This window comes from Leopardus geoffroyi, chromosome B2, assembly GCF_018350155.1.
Source record: "Leopardus geoffroyi isolate Oge1 chromosome B2, O.geoffroyi_Oge1_pat1.0, whole genome shotgun sequence".
NCBI lineage: Eukaryota > Metazoa > Chordata > Mammalia > Carnivora > Felidae > Leopardus > Leopardus geoffroyi.
This window is the reverse complement of record NC_059332.1, coordinates 144,860,899-144,886,938: the sequence shown is the minus strand read 5'-3', so window position 1 is coordinate 144,886,938 and position 26,040 is coordinate 144,860,899. Positions and strand designations below refer to the sequence as shown.

The 26,040-nt window shown below is 49.3% G+C and overlaps 1 protein-coding gene across 7 annotated transcripts in view; it reads left to right on the top strand.

Annotated features, from left to right (window-relative positions):
* The window catches only part of AGPAT4 (1-acylglycerol-3-phosphate O-acyltransferase 4), a 128,295-nt gene that overhangs the window by 31,541 nt on the left and 70,714 nt on the right, over window positions 1–26,040 (top strand). For all 7 annotated transcript variants that reach the window (XM_045500227.1, XM_045500225.1, XM_045500223.1 and 4 more), the window contains exon 2: window positions 5,288–5,552. In XM_045500227.1, the coding sequence (XP_045356183.1) occupies window positions 5,375–5,552 (178 nt within the window). In that variant the 5' untranslated portion in view covers window positions 5,288–5,374. The remainder of the gene's footprint in view (window positions 1–5,287; window positions 5,553–26,040) is intronic.

Genomic DNA, 26,040 nt, shown 5'->3' with positions numbered 1-26,040 from the left:
ACGTAGTGAGAAGGGAAACTAAGTCGATTTCTATCTCTCTGCTTTCCCAGAAATGCTAAAATCACATTTCTTAGCTGCGCCCCTTTGCCTCTTTATTTTCTTGCCACGAGAAGAAAAATCTCCCACTATTTGGGCGCCGCCTGTGTGGCAGGCATTCCAGAAAGTGTTTCAAATGCGTTATTATCTGAGCCCCACGACCGCCTGGTGTTGAAGGTATTGCTCTGATTTCACAGACACGGAAGGAACTTCCATAGCTGCCGATGGGCTGAGCCTGGATTTCCAGCCAGAGCTGCCGGACTCGCAATGGCCCCTTAACCTTCCCTGTTCCCAACTTCCTCCCAGGCACCTGTGCTGGGATGCAGGGTGGCATCCAGCCTCCACACGGGCAGAGCCTGGATTCTCACCTTGGCGCCCTCCTGACGGGGGGTGTGTCGACGACCTGGGCTGTCTCCCCTTCTGCATCACACGGGCTCCGTCATCTGACCACAAGGAACCGCAATGCAGGCCGGGATCGGGTCCCTTCTTCTGTCCAGGGGAGGAAGAGCTCATCTCATTCTAAGAAAAGAGTAATAAAACAGGAGAAAAGAAACCGCCAGAATTCTTCCACCCAAAATTAGCCACTATTAATAGACAGCCATGAATATAGAAATAGACAGAGATGTGAATGATATAAATATACACATTATTATTTTACAAATCTGAATCATGCTTCTTTGTTACCGTTTTTCACTCAGTGTCTTCTCATATTCTTCAAAGGCCTATACCAGCTCGTTTAATGCCTCTGTTACACAATTGGCTCATGGTCGCTCAACGTCCCCCATGTGTGTGACCCCAGGTCTCTCCCTTCCTTGGATGAACAGCTTCTTTTCTTCACAGTGGCACTTCAGGAGATTTCTTCCATTGAATAAGAGGCCTCCTCCAACATTAATGGCAGCTTTTTCAAACAGCTGTGAGCCGATTTAACATAGACTCATGGGCAACAATGTGCCCTCAAGGACTGCCAGAGACTTTTTCAAATGATGAGTTAAGTTCAAACTCTGCTAAACATCAGTAGCTGGGAAATGAAGGTAATTTGGAGTAAACTATCCTCCTTGAACCTATTATCCTCCTTGAACCTTGATTCCTGGTGACAGGAGCTTTCTGTCTGTGTTTAAAATGCTGGTTCAGGAATTTTCAGGTGATGGGTCAGACTCTAACTTCTGAAAAATCCAAATAATGTATACAGGTTGGGTTTTCTGGCATTTTTCCCTGTTCTCTACAATTTCTCTTTAAAATGTCTTCATGTTTCAGGGGCACCTGGGTGGCTCAGGCAGTTAAGCAGACGACTCTAGATTTCGGCTCAGGTCGTGCTCTCACAGTTCTTGACATTGAGCCCCAGGTTGGGCTCTGTGCTGAGTGTGGAGTCTGCTTGGGATTCTCTGTCTCCCACTCCCTCCTTCTCTCTCCCTCTCTCTCTCCCTCCCTCTCTGCCCCTCCCCCGCTCGCACTCACCCTCTCTCTGTCTCTCAAAATAAATAAATAAAACTTAAAAAAAAATGTTTTCTTGTTCCGGCAATTCCTCCTACATGTTACCTGCATTCCCTGGGTTGTGACTGGTCTGGGCTTCAATATCTGGCAAGACCCCTGCTCCTGTTCTCAGCACAGCCAGCTTATGCGCCAAGCCCCAGTCATGTCACCTCTCCCCTCTGTCCCCTCCTCAAAGATGACCTGGGCTGTACCTCACAAGCCTGGAGTCAGCTCTCGGGGCCTGTGGGCGAGTGCCAGGAAGGGGCCCACGGGCCGGGTTAAAGGCCACTTGGGAGCCCCTGATGTGCCGTCCACACTCTGCCCTGTGCAAGAATCCCAACCAGACCATGGCAGCATCTCGTTTGGGCTTTCAGGCACATAGGTTCTTCATCATTGCCCTTGATGATAAGAAATATCTTTGCTCACAGCAATATGACAGAGAAACAGCTTCATGGTTATTTGTTGGTTTACAAACTCCATAAATTACTTGTTCTGACAGTCTGTGAAATAAAATTCTTTGTCATTTCCTTGCTTTGTATAAGCTGCTGAAGTGAATTTGCTGGAAAGTTTCTTCCCCTAACATTCTAGGTAGTCACGCATCTGAAAGGGAAGTAGGCAAAGTATTTTTAACTGCTTTCACCACTGGTCAGATATTTCTATCATCTCTCCTCAGTAGGGCACCGAATTGGCTGATGACCACATTCAAAAAAAGCTGTTCCTTATTCAGTATGGGTAGGGTGGCCCCCCAAACTTCCATCTGGAATACACTTAAGACACACAACACATATTTACCCAACAGATACCTCCTTAAATGATTTAGCCTTGTGTCTCTTTATTACTAATCAGCTCTGAGACTAAGTCAGTCAAATTGTTTCACAAACTCATGGCACCTGCCAGCCTTGTTCTTCTTCAGGCAGTTCCTTGGCTAATCTTTTATTTTGCTCTTGCCTATAAATTTGAGAATCGGTTTAGGTTAAAAAAAAAAGAAAGAAAAACAATAGTCTCCTTGGAATTTTGGTCCCTCTTTACAGATAGAGAAACAGATCCAGAAGGGTTCCTTTACCTGAAGGCACATGACCAGTAAGCGGTACAGCAGAGGTTCAAACCCAGACAATTGGACCCAAGCCCACGCTCGGCCACCACACTAGTCTAGGAAGAGAATTTGAGGAAGTGTGTGCAAAACCAAAGCAACCAAGGCCCGCCTGCCTGTGATTCCCCCTTAAACATCACCAGTATTACATAGACTCCTGCTTCGTGCGGTACTAGCGAAGGTTTTACTTGAGGGCATGGTGGTCCCTGGTCTTTTACAAGGAAAAAAAATCTTCCGTGTTCTTTGTAATGTCCTACTATTGACTGGAAGTCGAGGAAGGCAGCGTTTAATTCCCTGCGTTTCCAAAGTCCACTATCTTCCTTTTCTTAGTGTTAAGTCAGCAGAGCAAAGGATTTGCAAAATACTTCACACGTACTAGATCGTAGAAACCTAGGGAAGAATCCTACTTCTTTTGGCCAGATTGTCTGGAAGCTTTTAGTGGCTCATCTAGGGACAGTGAATAAAGCGCATGAATATTCAACATCGTCCTGTAACTGCTGCCACACTGTAAACCAACGTACATCACTCCTCTTTATGTGGCTCCTAAAAGTCAAGTGCATTGAAAGGGGGCTGCCAGCTTAATGCCTACTCATTAGAGAGAGACTGAGTGTGTTGGAACCAAGTGTGTCTTAAGGAGTTTGACAACCTGGAGATGTTTGTGGGAAAAGCCACCTGGGAAAGGTCAGAGACATGATGCATCAATCAGTCCCCGCAGACCCTTGGCTTTGTGCCAGAGAGCAGGGCTTCTGGGGGGGTCGGGTGTCTCAGCTGACTCCAGAGAAATCAGGCCCAACGTTACTTTCCACTTCCCCCTACCAGAAACATATGGAAACCAGGCGGGAGTACCGTGTACCTTCCAGATCATCTAAGCAAGTGTGAATGTTCTAGAGGAACACACCTTATGTCTGTCCTGCTGCCCACGGCCATCTTCAAAACCAGTCTGGGTGACCAGAAGCAAGTCCCATTCCCCACTCTGAATATAGCTTGTGATTTTGAACTCCACTGAAGGCTGCGCTCGTTTTTGCCTTTGGGGTCATCTCTGAGCTGCTCCGCAGAGCCCAAGAGAGCTCCCCAGCTCCCACCCCGGGAACAAAGCAGCCCAGGCAGGTGCACAAGAAAGAACTTGGAGATAAGACCGAGACCTATGATTAGTTATGGGCTGTGACAACCCTAGGCAAATCACCCAAACTGTGAGTCATCTCAGTTTCTTATTCTGAAGAATGGGATGATAATAATACTCTTCTCATTAGATTCATGGGAAGCTTAAAATGATATAATAGATGTGAAACTATTATGTAGATTTTTTGGTGTTATTAACAAAGACTGATCTCCACTATTACTGTTGGAGGGTTTATGCTAAGTTTGGGCTGCTTCTAGAGAAGTTTGCAGTGAGATCCTGCTTCCAGGAGAACCAGGCTGCCGTGCGTGACTGCCTCAGCTTTCTTCCTTTTGCCATCAGAGTATTTGAAACTCCTGCCTTCACACTTGCCCTCAAAGGCTTTTTTTGCCACACTGTAAAGTCATATCATTATTCCATTTTGGGGTCGGAGACTGATTACCAGGCCGTGAGTCTGGCTGCTATTTGAGTTTCTTTCTGATTTTAGAACTGTGTGTGTGTGTGTGTGTGTGTGTGTGTGTGTGTGTGTGTCAGGGGTGTGGTGGGGGTGGTTCTCTTGCCTTCATACTTGGTCATTTGTGTTTACTGATATCTCAAAGCCCATTCCTTGTCTACCTTCATTAAATCATTCCACATTTTTTTTTTTAATTAAGCTCCCCGAGGGGCGCCTGGGTGGCTCAGCCAGTTAAGTGTCCGACTTCAGCTCAGGTCATGATCTTGTGGTTCATGAGTTCAAGCCCCACGTTGGGCTCTGTGCTGGCAGTGCGGAGCCTGCTTGGGATTCTCTGTCTCTCCCTCTCTCTCTGCCCCGCCCCTGCTTGTGCACTCCCTCTCTCTCAATATAAGTAAATAAACTTTTTAAAAAAAATTAAGCTCCAGCTATGTGCCGATGACTGCTCCAGTCACTGGAGAGAAAATGATGATCTTCAGGAGAACCGTGTACTTGGGAGCAGTGATGGTGCAGTGGGGGAAGGGGGAAGAGCAGAGGGTGTCCTCCAGGGACACACTGGGACAGGTGCTTCGGCAGGCAGAGGCCACCCCAGGGGTATCCCTAACGTCACGCGGGCCAGCTTGCCAGAAGGGACGTTGGAGCAGGCAGGATCTGGAGGAAGAGAAGTGGGCGGGGGAGGGCGTTCAGGCAGAGGTGGCAGCAGGAGGGGACACCAGAAACACAGCCTCTGCTGTGATCACCAAAGACAGGAGCTCGCACAGCAGCCGAGCCGCAGGATTCGAGCCAGCTCGGCCACCTGTGAACCTGGCAGCCGTAGAAGCCGTGGAACCGCGACCGGGCTGCTTACCCTCCCAGGACCTCGGTCCCCTCCTCTGTGCTAACAGTCCCAGCCTCACGGGGTGTTAGGGCAATGAAAGGAACTATTACTTTTAAAGGGCTGAAACCCGGCCTGACATAAGTAAGCGCCATGTGACTGCCGAATAAAAAGAAACCAACTCGTGTACAAAGTGTTTCATTGTAAGAGTCTATTTTAAGAGGGTTTTCTTCCCCACACCCCCCCCCCCCCCGACTCTAAAAGCACGTCTTATTTTTTTGTAACGTGTAACACTGGTTTGTGTTCTAGACACTTTCCTGGGTGGCGGACCTCGGTTCCCTCTGGAAATATTCTCCTGCGAGTATTTATTTGTCTGAATCAACGCAACCCCGCGCCATGGACCTCCTCGGGTTGCTGAAGTCTCAGTTCCTGTGCCACCTCGTCTTCTGTTACGTATTTATCGCCTCGGGGCTAATAATCAACACCGTTCAGCTCTTCACCCTCCTTCTCTGGCCAATTAACAAGCAGCTCTTCAGGAGGATCAACTGCAGACTGTCCTACTGCGTCTCCAGCCGTAAGAGTCTCGTTTATTCTGTTTGTATCCTCACCGCTGCGGGGTGTCGGAGACAGGGCTGGGAGCGGCTCCCCGGGCTTGCCCGGAGGCCCAAGCTGCTTTTGGTTCTTTTGTGTCCGTTCCTTTGTTTTAGGTTGGGAATGTCTGCTTTGTCCTCACTCTTCAAAAGCTAATTTTTGACCGAGTGATGCCAATAGCCCACGGCGCAGCTCAACAGGCGCAGAACGGTCGCCTCTGGAAAGTAAATCTATATTCAGTCTGTGTTTTCATTTTCCTCCTCAGCGGCAACCAGTGTTAACGATTTCTTAGTTGCCCTTATGGAAATGGCATTATTTTGTGTACTGAGATCTTTACGGATTTATGGCTCTGATGTGTGTATGCAGGTGGGTCTGTGTGCATATGTTTGGATACATAATGTTTTTAACAGCGAAATGGCAATGTAACGTATTGTTCTTTTGCCCTGCATCTTTAACTTTTTATTTTGAGATAATTGTAGACGTACTTGGGGTTGTGAGAAATGACACAGAAAGCTCCCCTATACCCTCCAGGCAGTTTTCCCTAGTGAGAAATAACTTCTTGCATAACTACAGTATAACATCCCAACAAGAAAACCAACAGTGACACAATCCACCAGCCTTATTTAGATTTTTCCGGTTTTATGGACACTGATTTGTGTGTTTGTGTGTCTGTGTTTGATTATACTAAGCTATTTTAAACGTGACTAATTCCACTGGCCCGAATTTCAAAACTGAAGTGAAAAGAAGTAAATCAGAATATTGGGAGTGCCTGGAGATGAGTTTTGTTGTTGATTGACCTTAAGCCTGTACCTATTCTCAAGAGTACGGAAGGCAGTGTATCATTACCAATTATATATATGGGTGTGAATATATTTAAAAATAGGAGCTCTTTCAAATCAGGCAATTTAAAAATCTCAGCTATATTAGATGCACCAAGAGTCCAAAATTATTGGCATCTTCCTGAAACCCTTTAAATGAAGAAATTAAATGTGAATTTGAATCCAGACAATACAAGCTGCTTACAATTATCCAAATGGATTACTCCTGATCCAATCAGTTATTAATTTAAACCTCAACATACCGACTTGTGACAAGAAAATGATAGAAACATCCTTATTCATGATTTCTTTCACCAACTCAGAACTTACAAATCTCTCTGATACTATTTCTGATAGGGTGTCAGTGCTAGACCCCTAAGTCTTTTATTAGTGTGTTTTATATAAATATGTCTTGAAAATATTCATAACATCCCAAAGGCAAGCTATAACTGCAAAAAAAAAAAAAAAGAGAGAGTCTTGAAGCCATTTGTCTATGGCATATTGGATGCGGTACCCGATGCCCCAGTACATAATGCAAGTGTCCGTGTCATACATTTGACTCTCACGTTGGTCTGTGGTACTTAGGGAATGACTCTTCAGAGCACGGTGGCCGTAGTAAGAGATGTCTGAGCTGAATTGTAGCTGTTTGAAGAGAGAAGAGTTTGTATAGTCAAGAGAAGGCGATCACTGTCTGAGACGTACCTTATGATTTTAAGGTAAAATTTTAACTCCGGTAATCGGCATCTCTATAAACAAAACTCAAATTTAACAAAGCAACGCTGATTGCGCTCTTCATCGAAACCTGTATTTATGTGATGCGCACACACCTGTGAGATACCAACATCTGTCAGTTTGCAAGCTGAAACCATGCCTGTTGGCACCGTCACAACCCCAACCAAGTGTCAAGCACGTGGTTCGGAATTGGGTTTCTCATGTGGAGTCAAGAAGAAAGAGGTAGAATTCGGGAGGTGAGTTCCCAAGAGTACTCGATTTTGCTTGTAGTAGGTGGGGAAGACACCCAAGGCTATGGCAGGATAAGGTCCAATTCTTCCGAGAGTGCTTTAGCCCACTTGTTTCTGGTGGAAATTAAGATGGGGGACAAATTCAGAAAGCAAGTGCATTTTTACCCATCACAAATTGATGGAGTGATTTTAGAATAATTCCAAGTGGAACTCAGGAACTAACCATCCAAGACAACTAGCATTTTCCCCACACAGAGTGTGATGGACAGACAGTGTCACTACAAGGCCTGGGAGTACATCCATCCACGGTATCCCAGAGGAAAGCTTCCGCAGGCTCTGGACTGAATAGAAGCAGGGCCATTGTACAGCTATGTGAATAGAGAAGGGAAGGAGCAGCCGTGGCTCCTGGGGAAAGAGAACATGGTAGGAGAGAAGGGCAATGCATCCCGGGCCCGGCTTGGGGGCACCTCATTATAACGAGTCCCATGCAAAGCAGATTCCTCACCCCTGCTGCCCTGGCATGTGTTACCTGGCAAAGCTACTCTCCTTCTCTTTCTCCTTTCACTTGTTCTAGCTGGTAGATGTCCTTATTCCCTGAGTGCTTCACAACCACAACAGAGGACGTGTAACACACAGACCGTGGGCCGTTGAAGGTCACGGGCTACGGTCCGTGGGTTCCTCGGCAGCTTGGAGTAGGAGACGGTCAGGTTCCTTCTGTTGGCTTCACCCTCCTCCTCTTCTCTCCAAGTTGAGATGAAAACTGTCTGTGGGGTTTGATTGTGCCTTCTGGCGTATGAATCAGTCCGAAGCTTAGAAAATCGGCAGCAGCCATGCCTGGCCACTGATATTTTAAGAAAAAAGGCAGAATAAATTGTCTCCTGGAGACTCAGGCCCCCTCCCTCACCCTGTTCACTTTACCAACAGGGCTGTGTCATCATCCCTTTTTCTTTAAATGTTTGTTAAGAGCTTGGTGTTGTGCCAGGTAAATCCGAAGTAATCCGCAGCCCTGGTGTGGGGAAACGCACGTGCCAAAGGCCACACGGATGTGAATAACAGGTAGAGATGAAATGCAGCAAAGACAGCGTGGTTACTGGCAAGACACACGGTGCAGAGAATTTCAGTCTAGTGGCCAGGACTGACATCATGAATAAGAATTTGACGGCATGTTTAATCTAGATGGCTGGGTTTGGGAGGGTTGTTGTATCTCACTTGCCCCTAGATTTGCCCGCACGAAAGGCTAAGACAGGCAGGCAGCTGAGTGGGGACGGGCAGGGTGGAGTCAGCTTCTGCAAGGAGAGAAGCAGGAAGAAAGTGACAAGATGCGAGGCAAGGAGTAGAATTGAATTACCTTTCCATTGCACAGGAGGTGCCTTTTAATATCCAGGGAAAGGTAGCCAAGATTGGCCGGCTTGTTTTTCTTCCCTTCTGACACTGCAGGTTTAAAAAAAAAACACAACAACAAAAAAAACCCCAAAGATTAAAAGAACCTGTTAATGGCAGAGTTTTTAAGAGGGGGTGGGGCAGGGGAGGACTACAGATGACTTAATGTTTCAGCAAGGGAAGGACTCTTGGTGAGCCCAAAGCAAAATGGAGACACCCCTGTTCCCTCTCCCCCACCCCGCACCCCCCCAGCCCCGGGGCCTCGCTGCCAAATTCCCTGCTGCTCTTCACTAGCCCTGTGCAGTTGCAATGCCATTTAGTTCCTCCGGACTGAGGCGCCCAAGGTCACGATGCCTGCCTGACGCACAGCTCCAGGGCCAAGGCCGCACGGTGGCGAGGGGGCAGCCAGCATCTACGGTGCCAAGATGTACAAGGGAACGTCCTCCCTTCCTGCTTACAGCCTGACTCTTCACTTCTCCCACGGTGGCGCTTAACTCCTTGGATAGGTAACTCCAAAACACGAACTACATTTGAAGAAAAGGAATGGGGTGGAATTGACCAAGATTCCAAGATTTTTCTAGTTAAGGGTTTAGATTTTTGTTTTTGCCCTTGGGAAGATGTTCCCTCCTGTCTTTAGCACCCCTGCTGCTCCCCTGACCTGGTTGATGGCCACCGAATCAGTAGTAGGCAGTGGTTGAGCATGACGAGAGAAGCGAGCTTCCGGTCACCACCTACATGTGTCCTGCCTTGGAACAGATGCTGGTCTTCCTGCTGTGATAATAATACACATTGGCAATGGACTCTGGGGTGCGTACGTCACTTCGGAGTTGTGACCTGAGAAGAGGGCTCGGCAGTCTGGTGAGCTTGGCAGAAGTCCGTCTGTGATCCTCTCTGGAAGGATCAGGGCTCAGGAACTTTTCAGAACAGCCTCAACAAAGGCACGCGCACGCAGGCAGGGTGGAAGCTCTGAGACGCCCACGAAGCTGTGTGTCCCCGAGGCATTCGGTTCCGGGGCTGCGTGTGAATCGAAGACCATGGGGAGAGGGAGGTAGCCCCATCCTCCTGAGACCGAGACCAGATTCTTCCCCCAGCCAGCACGCATCATGGGTGCGAGAGTGACCCAGCAAAGAAGGGGCCGATGTAACCTTTTCCGACATGACCTTGGGAGAAACGATACGTCCTGTGAACCTGGCAGCTGGCGGATCCATGGCTCTCTCCGCAGCCTGGTTGAGGGCAGGGCTGAGTTTCTCATTTCAGTCCAAACTGCTTTCTCACTCTTCAGTCCTGGAGAGGTTTGACCCCTTCACTTGCCACAGTGGTCTCTCCTCCAGCATGTCAGAGAGGCTCTTTGTCAGATAATCCCAAAGCTCCTGGTCTTGACCCTGCACACGCTGTCTTGGCTCCTGCTGAAGTGTGGGTCTGGGGGGGACCTGCCAGTCCCTCCGCTGGGAGCCACGACCCGAAACCTGGGTGTCGTCATCACAGGTCTCCGGCTGCAGCCTTAGCAGGTGCCAGGCGGTGAGCACCTCCCCGGAGGGCACAGATGCCGGGCTGTAGATGGACAGAAGCAGAAAAGCCTACAGTTGGCACTCTCTCCTTTGCTACAGCTCTGTGATCGGATGGTGGCTTCGATGAGTGGTCAGTGAAGGGATTCTGAGGACTCATGATAGGTGCCTCAGCGCTGCCCCTGTGGATTACCATTCTAGAAGGCAAAGCCTAGCTCCCTGAGGGACCCTCAGCTCTCTATGGGGACCCCTTCCTCTCTGCGCTCTGTCACCCACTGGCACCCTTTGCGTCCCCTGAAGTGCATTGGTCTCCCCATCCCCAGCTTTACCGAGCAAACGCTGCTGGCTTCACCTGGAGTCACCCTCTGATGGCTTGACCTGGGAGATTCCTCAACGTCCACGGTGATGTTGAACGAGTGCTTTCAGGAACCGGCAAAGAGCATCCTCCTCCTCCTAATCCCCACTTCTAAGGAGTATACCTCTGTGTTGACCCAGGCGATGACAGCAGAATCCAAAGACAAGATCCATGACATGAGAAGGATCAAGCAACAGAGATCCTATGCTACGTAGCGTTTTGGTTTTTTTTTCTGGTGATTTACTCAACAAGTATTGAGCACCTATCATGTGCTGGGCACTGTGGTCCCGGGAACATAGTGGTGAGATAGGAAGCTCTGCCCCCAGGGAGCTTCCAGTCTGGTCTTCTAAAGGTCTCATCATAACATCTTACAAAGGCATCTTTAATGCGTCCTGCCTGCCACATGCCACAGCCGTCATTGTTCCCGGGCCCAAACCTTCCCGTTTGTCCCAGGATTGGGCGAAGCAGACCTCCTCCATTTTCTCCTCACTTAGTAAGGCCTCTGTTTGATAGCGCAAACAGAAAACCATACCAGGTTAGCAAGTTAGCATTCCTACAGGAATATAGCCGAAGCGATCCAGAAGTTGACTAGGGTTAGATCTCATTTAAAATTCCTTACAGAGCAAAAGAACTTGAGTGTCTGAATTTAAACGATGCCAGAATGATGCACAGGAGAAAAGTGAGGGCATGCTGGCACGTGTAGGGTGAGCGGAACAAACCTCAGGTCCGCCCCTTTATTCTGCGGACTTCTGCCCAGCTAATAGGACAAGAGCACCTATTGTTCTAACACTGCTCTGAGTCTTTAGGCACAGAGAGGTTAAGCAGTTTGCCCAGGGTAACCCAGGAAGCGGAGAAACCATGATTATATCCAGGAAGTCTCAGCACAGAACTTCTCTGCCGGGCTACCAGTGTGGCCTTGGGGCTGAGGACCAGGCTTCTGGGCTGAGGCCAAATGTCCAAATGGCGATTGTAGTACATGACGTTCCACAGGGCCGTGGAAAAAGGAAAAGGGAAATCATAATGGGTAGTTATTTTCATTTCTTTTTTTAAATTTTTTTTTCAACGTTTATTTATTTTTGGGGGGACAGAGAGAGACAGAGCATGAACGGGGGAGGGGCAGAGAGAGAGGGAGACACAGAATCGGAAACAGGCTCCAGGCTCCGAGCCATCAGCCCAGAGCCCGACGTGGGCCTCGAACTCACGGACCGCGAGATCATGACCTGGCTGAAGTCGGACGCTCAACCGACTGCGCCACCCAGGCGCCCCCATTTCTAATCATTGCTATCACTGCGGTCTGTGTGTTGACTGTGTATTAGGCAATTAGGCATCATGCTAAAACTTTCATATCCTTTACCTTGTTTGAGCCTATAATCCCTCTTTTGAGGGATTTTGAGGCAATCCCCCATTTTGTGGCTCAGTTAACTGAGGCTCCGAGAGGTCAGGTGACTTGTCTAAGGTCAGACAGTTAGTAAGTAGGAGAGCTGAGGCCCCAAAATGCATTTTTTTTCCTACCATATTTTGAAACAAACATAGATAGTGTGTGATAAGACTTCTTATTTTAACACCCATGGCTAATGTCAAACAAACATCTGCTAAGATCCACCCTGGGCATGTTAATTCACAGTCTTGGCCCCAGGTGACCCTACAGGATGCCTGTCCCTGCTCAGCAGGTGCTCTGGTCGGTTGCCCTGAGAGAGATCCAGTCTCATGAGGAAGGCATCAGGACACAAGCCATTGTGGAGCGTGACAGAAAAGCTAAGGTGGAGGAACTCAGGGAACAGAGGAAGGGACAGCCCATCCCGTGAGAGGGTAGAGTCGTGTTCTACTGAAACATGTCACTAGCCAGGTGTTATGGAATGAGGAGGATTTGCAGTGTGTTAGCAAGAAGAGGAAGGATGGTCTGGCCTGAGGAAAAGGCATATTTTAGCGTCTCCAAGGGACAAATGGGTTTCTTCAGGCCGTCGGCCATCAAAAGGAGGGGGTCCTACCAAATCCCATCAAGAACCTTCCTGTGTCAGGAGACTGGAGCCAGCTGCAGCCCCCTAGGCCAGGAGGACAGCAAAGACACGTGTGCAGAGTGGACTCGAAGCTCCTGGTCTCCTAGATGAACCCCAAGTGTTTGTCCTCGGGAATTCCAAGCGTTATGAACATCAGTTTACGTCAGGATTTATTTCTGTTTTGCTCTAAGCAGCATTGTTCAAAATGTGCCTTGAGAAACTGTTAATTTGGTTTCTTCTTCTTCTTCTTTTTTTTTTTTTTTGAAAAATCTGTTCACACATAATCTTTTATAGAAAGATACCCAGCTGGGTCTTTATTTCTTTGAACCATCTTATACCCTAAGTATAATATTAAGTAAAAATAGCACGATGCAAAACTGTACAATATAATACCAACCTCGTAAATATAGACTGGACATAAATTCATCAGAGTGCCGTTTTTAGGAATTAGAAATTTTTTTAATTGCCTTTGTATTTTCCGAATGTCTTCTATCTCATACGTGGAGCATGTCTTCTAAAGTGAAAGAAACCAAAACAAAATAAAAACCCAAACACCAAGAAGAACTAAATAGGGAGTGGCTTATGGAAGGCAGTCGAGGGGGGAAATATTAAGTGAGCCCTTTGTGCGGTAAGGCTGGGTATAGGCTGGGTGTGGTGAAAGTCACGGAGACCCGGGTGACGATTTTCGGGCCCTACCTTCCCGGGATCGCATACAGCACGGTGAACCCCATCACAAATACCGCAGTGATTCAGTAGAAAGGAAGGGAGAGGGACATGTGGCCCCAGAGCCGCGTGTTCAGGTTATGGGTTGAGCTGCGTCCGCCTCCCCAGAGGCTGCGAAGTCCTAACCACCCGTGACTGTGAACGTGGCTTTATTAAGAAACAGGGTCTTTGTCGATCATCGAATTAGGAAGCGTTCAGTGGAGTGGACCCTAAGCCACTAGCACTGTGTCCTTATAAAAAGGGACAATTGGGACACCGTGACAGATGTGCACTGAGCAAACACGGGGAGACACGTGGGGAGACCCAAGGCGGGAGAGGCCTGGAGCAGATTCTCTCCAGCAGCTTCAGTGACAACCAACCTGCCTCCACCTTGATGTGGGGCTTGTGGCCTCCAGAACTGGCACAGTATTTCTGGTTTTGAGCGCCTCGGTTGGGGATAGTTTGTTATAGCGGCCCCAGCAAACCAGCACACTTTCCTTTCCTAAGTCCTTTTCCTTCCGCTGTGGCTGTGAAACACAAAGTAAAGCCCAATCCATGGGCACCAGTAAGTGTGGACACTGCGTTTATTTCACCTTCTTCCCCCTCGCCTGGCTTCCGCCCACCCTGGCTTGATTTACTGGAAGCACAAGAAACAGGTCACGCAGCTAGCCTTGTCCTCGCTTGTGGACCAAGCCAAGGACTGCCTTAAAGTCAGGGATCTCAGTGAGGTGGGGCTGGTGACACGGCACGCGGACGGTGACGCGCTGGCCCGGAGGAGGCAGTCCGGCCCAGGTCCAGCCATGATTGGCCTGTGGATCTTCCAGTGGGTAGAGATGGCTTGCATGCTCCTTTCATTCTTTATTTCTTCTATTTCCAACTGGTGTTTATTTTTATCACTTTAAGTACACTATTCAAGTCCAGATCTGCTTTGGCTAACCGCCAAAAGCAATCTGCCTGGGAAAAATAGAATTAAATGGTTCTTCAACCCTGGAGAAAGGTCTCAGAAGTGTCAAGGAAAGGGAATCGCTTACATATAATGCAATACTTGAGTCTGTCTGAGTGATAACCTCTCTGCCATAAAGGAGGTAACGAATCTTTTCTTCCCCTACTTGCCTTGCATAAAGAAGTCATAGCAGATGAAGCAATCTCAGCGAGGCAGTCTGTTCTGGCCTCCATGTGCCTGGATTTTGTATTCTCAAGTATCAAGGACGGCGTCCGCCCAGCTTCGTTCAGATACGATGTCGTCTCTTCGTGATCAGTGTTACACGCCGTGCACCTCCCGACGAGACCGTTAGCGCAGAACTGGCCTTTTTACTTTGCTGACCTTTATCACGCAAAGCTTGTTACAAAATTAGTTCTTTGTACCGCCACCTTCTTGGGGTTTTTTTCGGGGCGAAGAGGTATTGGGGTTGAGATCTAACGACAGAAGTATGTTACTAGCTCAGTCCCCTCAAGAAATAGCTCAGCCCCGTGCTTCGTGTTCCTGGCGATTGCAAGCACATTAAATAGCCAACTGGTCGTATCTTTTGTAACTGATTCAGTGAAAGGAGCATGTTAAGTGGCACCGGACTTGTAAAAAAGTTTTTAAAGAGCAATGTAACTGTAGAGCATATGCCACGTTCAACTTGAGTCACATCCGTTTCCGTATCTTAAATATGTGTGTGTGTGCATATATGTTTCACAGTAGAGGGATATATATTATATATAATATATAGATATAGGGATATATATATATATATATATATATATATATATAGGGATATATATAATATATAGAATCCTTTGTATAAGAAATTACATTTTATTTTTTTTAGTTTATTTTGAGAGAGAGAGAGAGAGAGAGAGAGAGAGAGACAGCATGAGTGGAGGAGGGGTAGAGAGAGAGGGAGAGAGAGAGAAACCCAAGCAGGCTCTGCATTGTCAGCACAGAGTCCGACGTGGGGTTCGAACTCACGAAACTGCTAGACCATGACCTGAGCCAAAACCAAGAGTCAGACGTGCTTAACCAACCGAGCCACCCAGCTGCCCCTGGAAATTATATGTTAGATAGGGAGACTGAGTGCTCCAAATTTCAAATAGGGGTAGTAAAAAGACAGCAAAATTAGGAATACTTATGTGATATTGAATTGTAAGAGCAGACGCTTGACTTGGAGCAAGGTGTCTTAGCTGTTGATGTGGTTTATAAATAAATTAATTCTCAGCCAAGGTTGACATTTGTTTTTGCAAGCATTAAGTTTCACTTGTGACTTAAGTTACAACTTTCAAATTAGGTTATAAGTTGGACTTGGGTGTCTCATAGCTTCATAAGACGATGGGGTGTGGGTGTTCCCCAGGAGGTAAACAAGAGAAGCCATTAGGGTATAGAAAGAAATTTCTGTTTCTAATTTATGTTTCTTTGATCATATATACACAGATAAGATAAAAGACATTGAAAATATTTTGTATAAAATATCAATTGTTTTATACATAACAATTTACATGTGCTAATAGTGCATATTTAATTTCTTTTGCTGAACCAATCAAAAGCATTTGGAGACCACTGCCTTAGCGTGTGGATTTGGGTACGAGCATACTGACGATAGAATTTTAGTGACACAGAGTTTGAGGCAAGGAGGAAACAGGCTTCATAGACATGAGTTCCAAAGCAATGGAAAGACTAATGGCAAAAAGTATTTCCCTGTTTTCCTCTATTTCAGTTTATCTTGGGTCCAGATGGGAGACGAGGCATTTTCAAACAGTTTGAGGCATCCTTTCTCAGGCTCTTTCCCAGGTCTTCAGAAAGGAGGGGAGATATCAGATTAAAAGTATTCCCTTGGGGCGCCTGGGTGGCGCAGTCGGTTAAGCGTCCGACTTCAGCCAGGTCACGATCTCGCGGTCCGGGAGTTCGAGCCCCGCGCCGGGCTCTGGGCTGATGGCTCAGAGCCTGGAGCCTGTTTCCGATTCTGTGTCTCCCTCTCTCTCTGCCCCTCCCCCGTTCATGCTCTGTCTCTCTCTGTCCCAAAAATAAATAAACATTGAAAAAAAAAAAAAAGTATTCCCTTGCCTCTGCATTTTGTTTTGGAGAAAAGTAATGATTTTTTCGGTGTTTTATCATAATGTTTTAAAATACATAGTTGGCCACTGTCCATCTCAGTGTGTCCATCCCGTGGGAAGCATGGAGTAGAGTGGGTCTTCTCTCTCATTCTCGGGCTGCCTTCGCGGTCCCCATGCAGCTGTTTCGGGGTAGATTTATTTGGATGTATTGTGTCTAGGGCTGTGGGGCAGGGGTGGGGGATGTCCTGCTCTGGTGTTCCCGGAAGGAGACTGCAGTTGGAGCCTGGCGTCCTGGTTTCCTGTGCACTGGCCTAACCAGCTTGGCGACTGGGCCTTGTTTTTCCATTTGCAAAATGAGGGAAATAAAATTGAACACGCTATAAAAATGTAAGGTGAAGGTATTCTTGCTGTCACTATGCACTTAGTCAGCAGGTGTGGGCCAGACGGGCTTGAGTATGCCCTACGAGGAGCTCTGGGAACCTGGGATGGGGGAGGAGGGAGTGGTTGGGAAGGTGGAGGAACCTGGGAAGGGAGACCGGCCTGGGAGGCGCCGTAGTTGTGTCAATACTAGCAGGACATTACGTGGAGAAGGGACTACCGATGTAGCCCATAGCCTGGGAAGGAAGGAGACGGGCATGCGGAAGAAGCCACCCAGACACATCTGTAATGGCGGAGACTGGGGGCAGCAAGGCGGTTTAGGAAACGGGGAGCCCATCCCCTGGACTCTGAGGAGACCGGGAGACCTTCCTTTGCGGGGAATGTGTTACAGGGCTTTCTTCAAACCACCTGTCTGCGTGGAAAACTTCCAAATCCCTTCGACGACCTTCCGAATCCCTTGCAACATTAAGAATCTGAGTCAGGAATGTTCATGGGGAAACAGGGCTGCAGGGTGCCTGCCACATCCTGGGTGCTGAGGAGAGAGTGTTGGAGGCTTTCTGCTGAGGTAACCCTCAGAGCTCAACAAATGATTACAAGAATACGGGGACTTGCTTCAGAAGAAGTAGGCGTGGGACAGATGAAGAGATGACTGAGGTGTAAGTCATGTTTCCCTGCTGAGGGAGGGAGAGGCTGGCATGGCCTCCATTAGATGGGCAGAGGGAGGCACTTAACAAATTATGTTTAAGACGATAGAATCAACTACTTTTGGTGAGAAAAATAACGTTTTGAACTGGCCAGAAGGTTAGAAAGGAGAGGCCTCCTTCGGTGACTGCTTCGCCTAACCATGGCTCCAGGAGCGAGGTGATGGGCGTGGGGGAGGGGAGGGTTCCCACATCAATAGGGCCCTCCCCCCACCTGCCTCTTCCTTCCCTATGGGTTCCATTCACTCCGGTGGAGGGTGTTGAGGGCGACCAGCCTTCCGGGTTTGCCTCCAAGGGGCAGGATCCCCAGGATGTGGGATTTCCAGCGTTACCATCCCGACAGCCCCAGGTAAACTGACAAGTTCATCTCCTTAACTTGGGTTCAGGCACAGCCACCCAGGCCTAAACCCATCTCCAGAACTAAGGAAACAAGCTAATGTTCACTGTCTGCTCCTTGTGGGTGACCTTGGGCCAAGGACAAGAAATATTATGGTTGTGTGCACGCCCACGCATTAATTTTTTACTGAACCTGCCTTTTATCATATGAATTCGCCGCTTTTCATTTCAAAAGGAGTATCTTTTGACAGACACTCTAACGTGACATTTTATTTTGAACGTCCTGACGGCTAATCATCTGGGTTTTGTAAACAGGGCCTTCACGTGTATTGCTTTATAAAGGAGCTGTGTAAATTCAACAGTAATTTTTTTTTTTAATTTTTTTTCAACGTTTTTTATTTATTTTTGGGACAGAGAGAGACAGAGCATGAACGGGGGAGGGGCAGAGAGAGAGGGAGACACAGAATCGGAAACAGGCTCCAGGCTCTGAGCCATCAGCCCAGAGCCTGGCGCGGGGCTCGAACTCCCGGACCGCGAGATCGTGACCTGGCTGAAGTCGGACGCTTAACCGACTGCGCCACCCAGGCGCCCCAGTAATTTTTTTTTTTAATGTGAGGTTTTTGTTTAGAGGGCGACTATGCCTGGCTGACATTGCCTTGGAGGTCATTGTCATGCTATTCTCATAACTGTTTCGGCCAAGGCTGGACTAGATCGGACAGTTCCTGGCTGAGATGTGCAAGTGGAAAAAATCTTCCACGTCATTGCATCAAAATAATGTGTGAGGTGCTTATGATTATTTTCTTGGACTGAAAGGGGGGATTACCACATTCAAGGAATAAGGGGATACCTTCCAGCCAAGGTCCTGGCTGGTGTGCAGTGAAGGCCAGTGGTTAGTATGTGACTCAGCACCTGAAGTCTTAATTTGGCAACTCTGACTCAGTCCCGCCATTTGGGAAGCCCATGCTGGCTCCTACCCTCAAACCATGACTCAAAAGATGAGTCCCTCTCTTTCCTAGGATTCCCGGGCACTTGTCTCTGCCTTGACCTCCCTCATTGCTGTAGGGAATGTGAACTTCCTGGGGGCAGTGAGGCTTGATTGTCCATCCTCCCCGGTGGGGCGGCAGCCCAGCACCCTCCTGTCACAGAGCAAGAGCGCTCTCTGTGAAGGTCATGTGGATAAGCCAGGGGACGCCCCACCCCAGTCCTAGAGTGAGCCACTGTGCGCAGGGACCACCCTGCTTGACCCTGAAGGCATTTTTATGTAGCCCCCAGGTGTGGGTGATTGGAATACTCGGATGCACTGGCTGCGTTTCAGTGTTCTCAAGTCATAATTATTGAATGAGCCCAAGGCTGTTTATTATCGGGTACTGGTCTAGTTTCACCGTGCAACTAAGTATTACACACATGAGGGAACAGAAGACCATGTTACTCATTCCAAAGTAATATGGGAGAGACCTGAGTCTTGTAGGATTTCAGTTAGTAGAGTCTGGACTAGTCAGGGAAGGCTCTAGAAAGGGAATGATGTCAGCCGGACCTCGGAGAATGGGCACCCGGGGTGAGGAGAGGGACAGAGGACCCGTGCATCAGGACTCTCAGTTGCGTGGGGCTGACGCCCAGCTGGGCTGAAGGACCCGTCGGGACTTTACCAGCTCACAATAGCAAACTACAGGGAGGGTGGCTAGGATCGGCGTCCACTGGCCACAGCAGCCAGGAGGCTGGCAGACTAGCTCACTTAGCTTCTCTGTGCTGGTGGCCCTGCTTCTTCGCACGTGGGGTTTCTTTACCCAGCATGGCTTCCCGAAGTTCCAAACTCTCATTCTCCTCACTTCTGCTACCAAGGAGGAAAGGGGTCCCCCGCCCCCCCATGTCCCCATCACTTATGCTACCGAGAAGGAAAGGGGACCCCCCACCCCCCAGCTCCAGTGCCTGGCCCAAGCTGAGTCACGAGCCCATCATCCCTATAACCAGCAGAGCACAGGGTCACCAGAGCGAGCTGCTAAATCAGCAGTTTTCCAAGTCAATTAACCACAGCCATCACAAACTCACAATATATTACATTATAAAACAAAGGTAATAAATATTCCAAACTTGTCACTCCCTAGTTAATTTGTTGCATTTTACTATTACCTCGTCTCTTCTGGAGGTTATTTACATCAGCCCTATGCATACGGTAAAAATGCTATATAACTCTGCATTCAATGGTTACAAATTGGCAGTTTGACATTAACCGCAGTGGGAAGATTTACACCGTGGAAGTCGGCAAAGCCATAAATTGAGGCTTCCCCCCCCCCCCCGCCCCCGCCCCCGCCCCCGCCCCTGGAGAGCTGGTTGTTAAACATTTCCCAGCACACCGCTGTCTGCACTGTCACTCTGGACAGGGAAGATTACCGAAGTGACCTTGTCCAGGTCACATGCCCGCCACTGAAGGGTATGCTTCTATTACTCAAAGAAAGGAGGATCCAGCTGGTCAAAGACACCAGCCAGCACAGAGCGCATCTAGTGATGGATGAGTAGACATTCAGAGGCCTAGGTAGGTATCACCGTAGCACAGGCTCTGGACCAAGAGGTGAGCAGGGAGGGGAACCAAAATGGCAAACTATCCTGAAGCCCAACCACCATCTCGTGGGGGCCACGCAGGGAGCAGGCAGTGCCAGCCATGCTGAGAGCTGCGCCGAGTGCCCCGGGATAGCCCCTGGCCACGGAGCCTCCTGGCTGGGCTGGAAGGGAGGCTGTTGGCTGCACTCTTTCATTCTGTTCCAAGGCTGTGGGTCGTTTCTCACTGGAAATCTCCATGTGCCAAGTAGAGCAGATGTCCCTGCCAGGCCATTGCTTTCACCAGGACAGTTTGGATGCTCGTAAATAGGTGATTACTCACGTACAATGTATATCTCTAAGCAGAAAGGAACAGATGATAGCCCTCTATCTCCCCACTAGAGGCGGGGCTCATGAGAGAGAAGGTAAGATGCAGTCAAGCGCCTTCACGTTGGGTCAGCACACGCATGCTTGGCCCTCCAGGTAGATGCAGGGAAAGGTTTCCATGTTGTGGGCATCGTTGCGATGAGCTTTGAACAGAGGCCCCCGTCCCCGCCCTCCCCCAGCACATCCGCCACCTGACACCCGATTCATTTTTGAAAAGCACACGCAAGCAATGGAATGCCTTCCATTCATTTCAGTAAACATTTATCGAGCGCCTACTGTTAGCACGTCCCAGGCATTGTGCTCTAGGTGCTGGGCGCCCACAGATGACTGGGATCCAGGTTCTGACCTGAGGGGCCTCGTGCCCCCCACCTCCACCCTCCGCTGCGTTCCCCTGCCTGGGCTTCCCAGCAAAAGGACCGCGTTTCCCTCGGCACTCCTGTCTCTGTGCGTCTCCACACCTGCGCCTGCCCTGCTCTGTCCCCCGGCGTGCCTCCTTGTTGATCTGCTCATCATTCAGAAATGTTGTGAGTCAGCCCAGAGCCATGCTGTGCCCAAAAGGAAATCCTGATGGGAAAGCCTGGGAGCAAAGCGCAAGTGCATCATGGGGGCAGTATCAGCAGGTGGGAGATGAGGCCAAATGCAGAAGGGAAGCCCACGCTCGGGGAGGGGAGGAAGTCAAGGCAGGGGGTGGAATCACTCAGGAAATTACCTTAAGAGAGAGAGTTGGGGTACCAGATGCTGCCCGAGCATTTTTGGAGCTTCGATGAGTAGTGCAAAGCAGGTGCGTGGGGAGGGAAGGGGTGCGTGGAAACCCTTTGTGCGGATGGAACAGCCCGAGAGAGTTCACGAAGGCAGGGGTACAGGTCGTCTGCCCTCCTGATGCAAGAGGGTTGCGAATTTCACAGGGTCCCCTGAGGACAGAGAGGCTGGCAACGGGGTGGCCTCTCTGCCTCTCAGCTTTCTTCCAGGAGCCCTGAGAGCCTCCAGTTTTGTTTCCCTCATCCGTTAGTTTATTCTCAGCCCAGCCCACGACCCCAGCGTGGGGTCGGGACACTTTGAACCAGGCATCAGCATCTAGTCTTTGGGTGGAGGTGTCTTACCGTCCCTCCTTCGTCAGATGCGAAGCAGCCTTGTCAGATCTGGAGGCCCGCGAGCTCTCGGCGGCCTCGCGCATCTGGCTTTAGTTGAATGTCATTTTCGGTTTGTTTTCTGTAATCCCTGTCAACAGGACTTGGAGCAGCAGAGAGAGAGGCAAGCTTGTCTGAACTGCAACAGCTCCCCAGCTCCGGGGGCAGGGAAAGGTTGACAGCCCTTCGTGGAAGGGTGCGTGCCACAGTCTTTCCTGCAGGCATACATCAGCTCGATTGTCTCCTCCGTCCAATTTGGTGTGCATTGAGGGTAATGCTGTGTCAGTAGTAAAGGAGTGGGTACATGCACCTACAAAGGGGATGTTGTAGGGGTTCCTGGGTGGCTCAGTTAGCTAAGTGTCCGACTCTCGAGTTCCAGCCCAGGTCATGATCTCACGGTTCGTGAGTTCGAGCCCCGCATCAGGCTCTGTACTGACAGCACGGAGCCTGCTTGGGATTCTCTTTCTCTCTGTCCCTCCCTCGCTTGCTCTCTCTCTCTCTCTCTCTCTCTCTCTCTCAAAATTAATAAACTTAGAGAAAAGGGACGTTATAGTAGATTGGTGTTGAGACTTTTAGAGTTTGAGCCACCAATAGGAACCTCGGGATTTTTGTTGTTGAGATGGGCGAGAGCTTTCTAGTGGGTGGTTCAAGCGATGGGCCTCTTCTCTCTGGCAAATATCTCTGTATCTCTTGTGTGTGCTTGACTCCAGGACATAAAAGACTAGGATGTTTAAGGTTCACAAAGAACTTATTATGCGTTAAAATCCAGTTTCTGCCTATGTCTCTCTGTGCCAGAAAGACATACCCGGGAGAAGCACTCACGCAACGGAACCAGAATATTTCCGCGTGAGTCGCGGGAACCAGCCCGGGCTGAGTCACGGTCATTGGGTCTTTTTTTTTTTTAATTTTTTTAACGTTTATTTATTTTTGAGACAGAGAGAGACACAGCACAAACGGGGGAGGGGCAGAGAGAGAGGGAGACACAGAATCTGAAACAGAATCCAGGTTCTGAGCTGTCAGCACAGAGCCTGACGCGGGGCTCGAACTCACGGACCGCGAGATCATGACCTGAGCCGAAGTCGGACCCGTAACCGACTGAGCCACCCAGGTGCCCCATCATTGGATCTTTATATCATGCAGATTCAGGAGTGTGCAAAGTAGCAGAGAAGGGAGGAGCTGTAACGCCCAGGAGCTGGAGATCCGGCACAAATCTGCCCACTGGGCCAGGCAGACATTTCAACCCCTGCGTATACGGGAACTCACGTCTGGCAAGTCATGTTCGAAGCCAGCAACCGATGAGAAATGCAAAGCTTAGGCGTAGGTAGAGGTGGCCTCCTGGGTTAAATAGGATTAGCCTGTCATGTCCAATCGTGAAGACTCTTTTAATATTAGTATTCAACTTGTATTGAGGTCTGTAGAAGAGAGAAGTGTCTGCAGATATTCCCTTTGGGGGATTTAAAGTCAGTATTTAAAATACTAGAGAGAGGCCATAGCTGTAACCTCTCTAAAGGAACGACTGTTACTGTTAAGCTGGATGTGAACCGACTTGCGGAGGCTGCGGTTACCTGGCCCAGGTACCTTTATCCCAGGCCTGTCTAAGGAAGCTGGCACAACAGGTTTGGGAGCCTCCGAAAGCATAGTTTTGAGAGACACCAACTTGCAGCCCAACCCCATACGGTCCTCTTGTAGGCGCGTTCCCGGGGAGGACTCTGAGGGCTGAGTGCAGGCACCAGGCACCTCCCTGCTGGCCTGAGAGTTGAATGGTCTTTGGCAGCTCCTCCGAGGCAGGGGTAGCCGGAAATGGTGCCGATGGACTTCTTCCGGTGCATAAATAGGGAAACAGAGTGAACCAGAGAAGTGACTCCCTCCCTTATTCGGTTCCCCTCAGGCAGATGCCCAATGAGCTCCAGGACCCAGGCCGGCCAGGCTGGTTCGGTTTCTGCCTCCGAGAGACTGCTCCGAGGCCCCAGGGTTGACTTATCCCGGACCCTCAGCTAATCTGGCCTCAGCTAGGCTCCGGGCTTCTGCCTGTTTCTTTCCGTCCCAGCTGTCACCTGGGGATTTGGACGCGTCCCTCACCTTGTTCTGCCTCCTGGCAGTTGTGTTCTTCAGCACATCCTTGTCTGGTCTCCAACTCTTCACCTGTATTTGTGCCTTGACTGGCCTCCTTGATCCACTCAACAGACCTTTGTCGAGCACCTGCTTCTGTGGCCCACCGTCCCAGGAGCCGGGCAGACCACTGAGGACACCTTCCCTCTCGCTTGGGGCTTCCGTCCCCGTGGGCATGGCTGCTGACCCTCCGGGAGTCGACTAGCCTCTGACGCGGGGTCCTGCTACTTGTGAGCCCCCCAAACCCCGCTCTCCAGCCCCACCCCGCCCACTTGCAGGTCTATAAATTCCAGGTCTCTCCTGGCCTGTGCTTTCAGATGCCCCCCTGTCCCGCTGGTCCCAGCTCCTCAGTGTGTGTCAGACTGGGTGTAGACCATCAAGGCTGGTAATAAAGGAACAGAAAAATTCCCTCATCTTTCTGCCTTTGTTAAAATAATTAACATATCTGGGGCGCCTGGGTGGCCAGTCAGGTAAGCGTCCGACCCCGGCTCAGGTGGTGATGTCACTGTTCACGCGTTTGAGCCCCGCATTGGGCTCCACGCTGAAGGCTCAGAACCTGGAGCCTGCTCCTGTGTCTTCCCCCCTCTCTCCGCCCCTCCTCCGCTCTCACTCTCTCTCAAAAAATAAATAAGCTTAAAAATTTTTTTAGGTCATTAATATATTTTTTTTTTTAATTTTTTTTTTTTCGTTTATTTATTTTTGGGACAGAGAGAGACAGAGCATGAACGGGGGAGGGGCAGAGAGAGAGGGAGACACAGAATCAGAAACAGGCTCCAGGCTCTGAGCCGTCAGCCCAGAGCCCGACGCGGGGCTCGAACTCACGGACCGCGAGATCGTGACCTGGCTGAAGTCGGACGCTTAACCGACTGCGCCACCCAGGCGCCCCATGGTCATTAATATATTTAATAGCTAAATTCGTGCAAACTTTTTCTAGGGACTTGGCAATGTTTCCCTTGTAAATGAGCGGTGTTTAAGCGCATCGATCCAGCCGGGTGCCACGTGCTGGGTCACCAGCCGTGGGAGACGGTGATGTGAGCTCTTGGATGAACTCAAGCACAGTAGAGGAGCAAACAGACAGTCACCTCTGGGCCATCACCTCTGGGCGAGGCTCGGGGTTTCTGATTGTGCCTTTCTGCTGAGCTGTTCTCCAGAGGGAGACAGTGCCATCCACACATCAGATTTCCACCCCCCTGGGGATTGCATCTCAGGAAAGCACCGCTCTGCCCTCTCGTCACCAGGCTTCAAGCTGATTTATGGGCAACCCAACTTTTTTCCGTTTGGCTTGCATTTCTGTCTCCTTGAGGAAGCCAGCCTTCCCCGTGAGATGAACTCATGCCCTCCCGGTAATTGACACACGGGGCAGTGGTGCTGTTTAAAGGGATCACTCCCAGTGTTGCACACCCACCCCAATTACGGTCCCCAGGGTGGTTCTGATCGCACGTTTTGTCTGATTATTAACCGCCCTTTCCTGTTGGGCGGTGACACATTTCGTCCTGGCTTCTATTTGATTGTGACAAATTATAAATTCATGGAATTCAAATTCACTTTGTACCTTATGTAAATCTTGGAAAAGAACTCTTTATTCAAACCAATCAGCCACAAATCATTTCCTTTTGAGCACACCTGATTATTGGCCATGTCTTGCCATCTTTTTCCGTGGCTGTGACTCTTGATGATGTAAGTGACGAGCGATCGCAACTTTTTCAACCAAGTTGCTCATTGCAGGCGTTTTCGTTATTGTTGATGTGCGTGAATTCTAACGTGGCCCGTGGAGATAGGAATTGTTGTGTGCCTTACTGGATTTTGTCTTAGATTTTGTGAGTGTTGTGAACAAAAATAAAAGCAACTCAGATCTGCGGATGTCAGTACCGTCTGGCGTGCGTGCGTTGTGTACTTTTGCGGACACGAGTGTGTGTACGTGGATGTTGCACGAGCTGTTGAGAACAAAGGACTCCAAGGCTGAAACAAAGAGAAGCCTCGTTGCCACAGGTGCCGAGATGATGAACAGGCCAGAGCGCGCCGCGAGGGCAAGTCCACGTCGGAAACGTCCTGAGAGATTTGTCGGAATCCCGACTAGCTTACTCTGTAGTACGGAGGGCTTTTTCTTGGTAGCTAATGTTCATGTACAAAAAAGCAAGACTGGAACGTA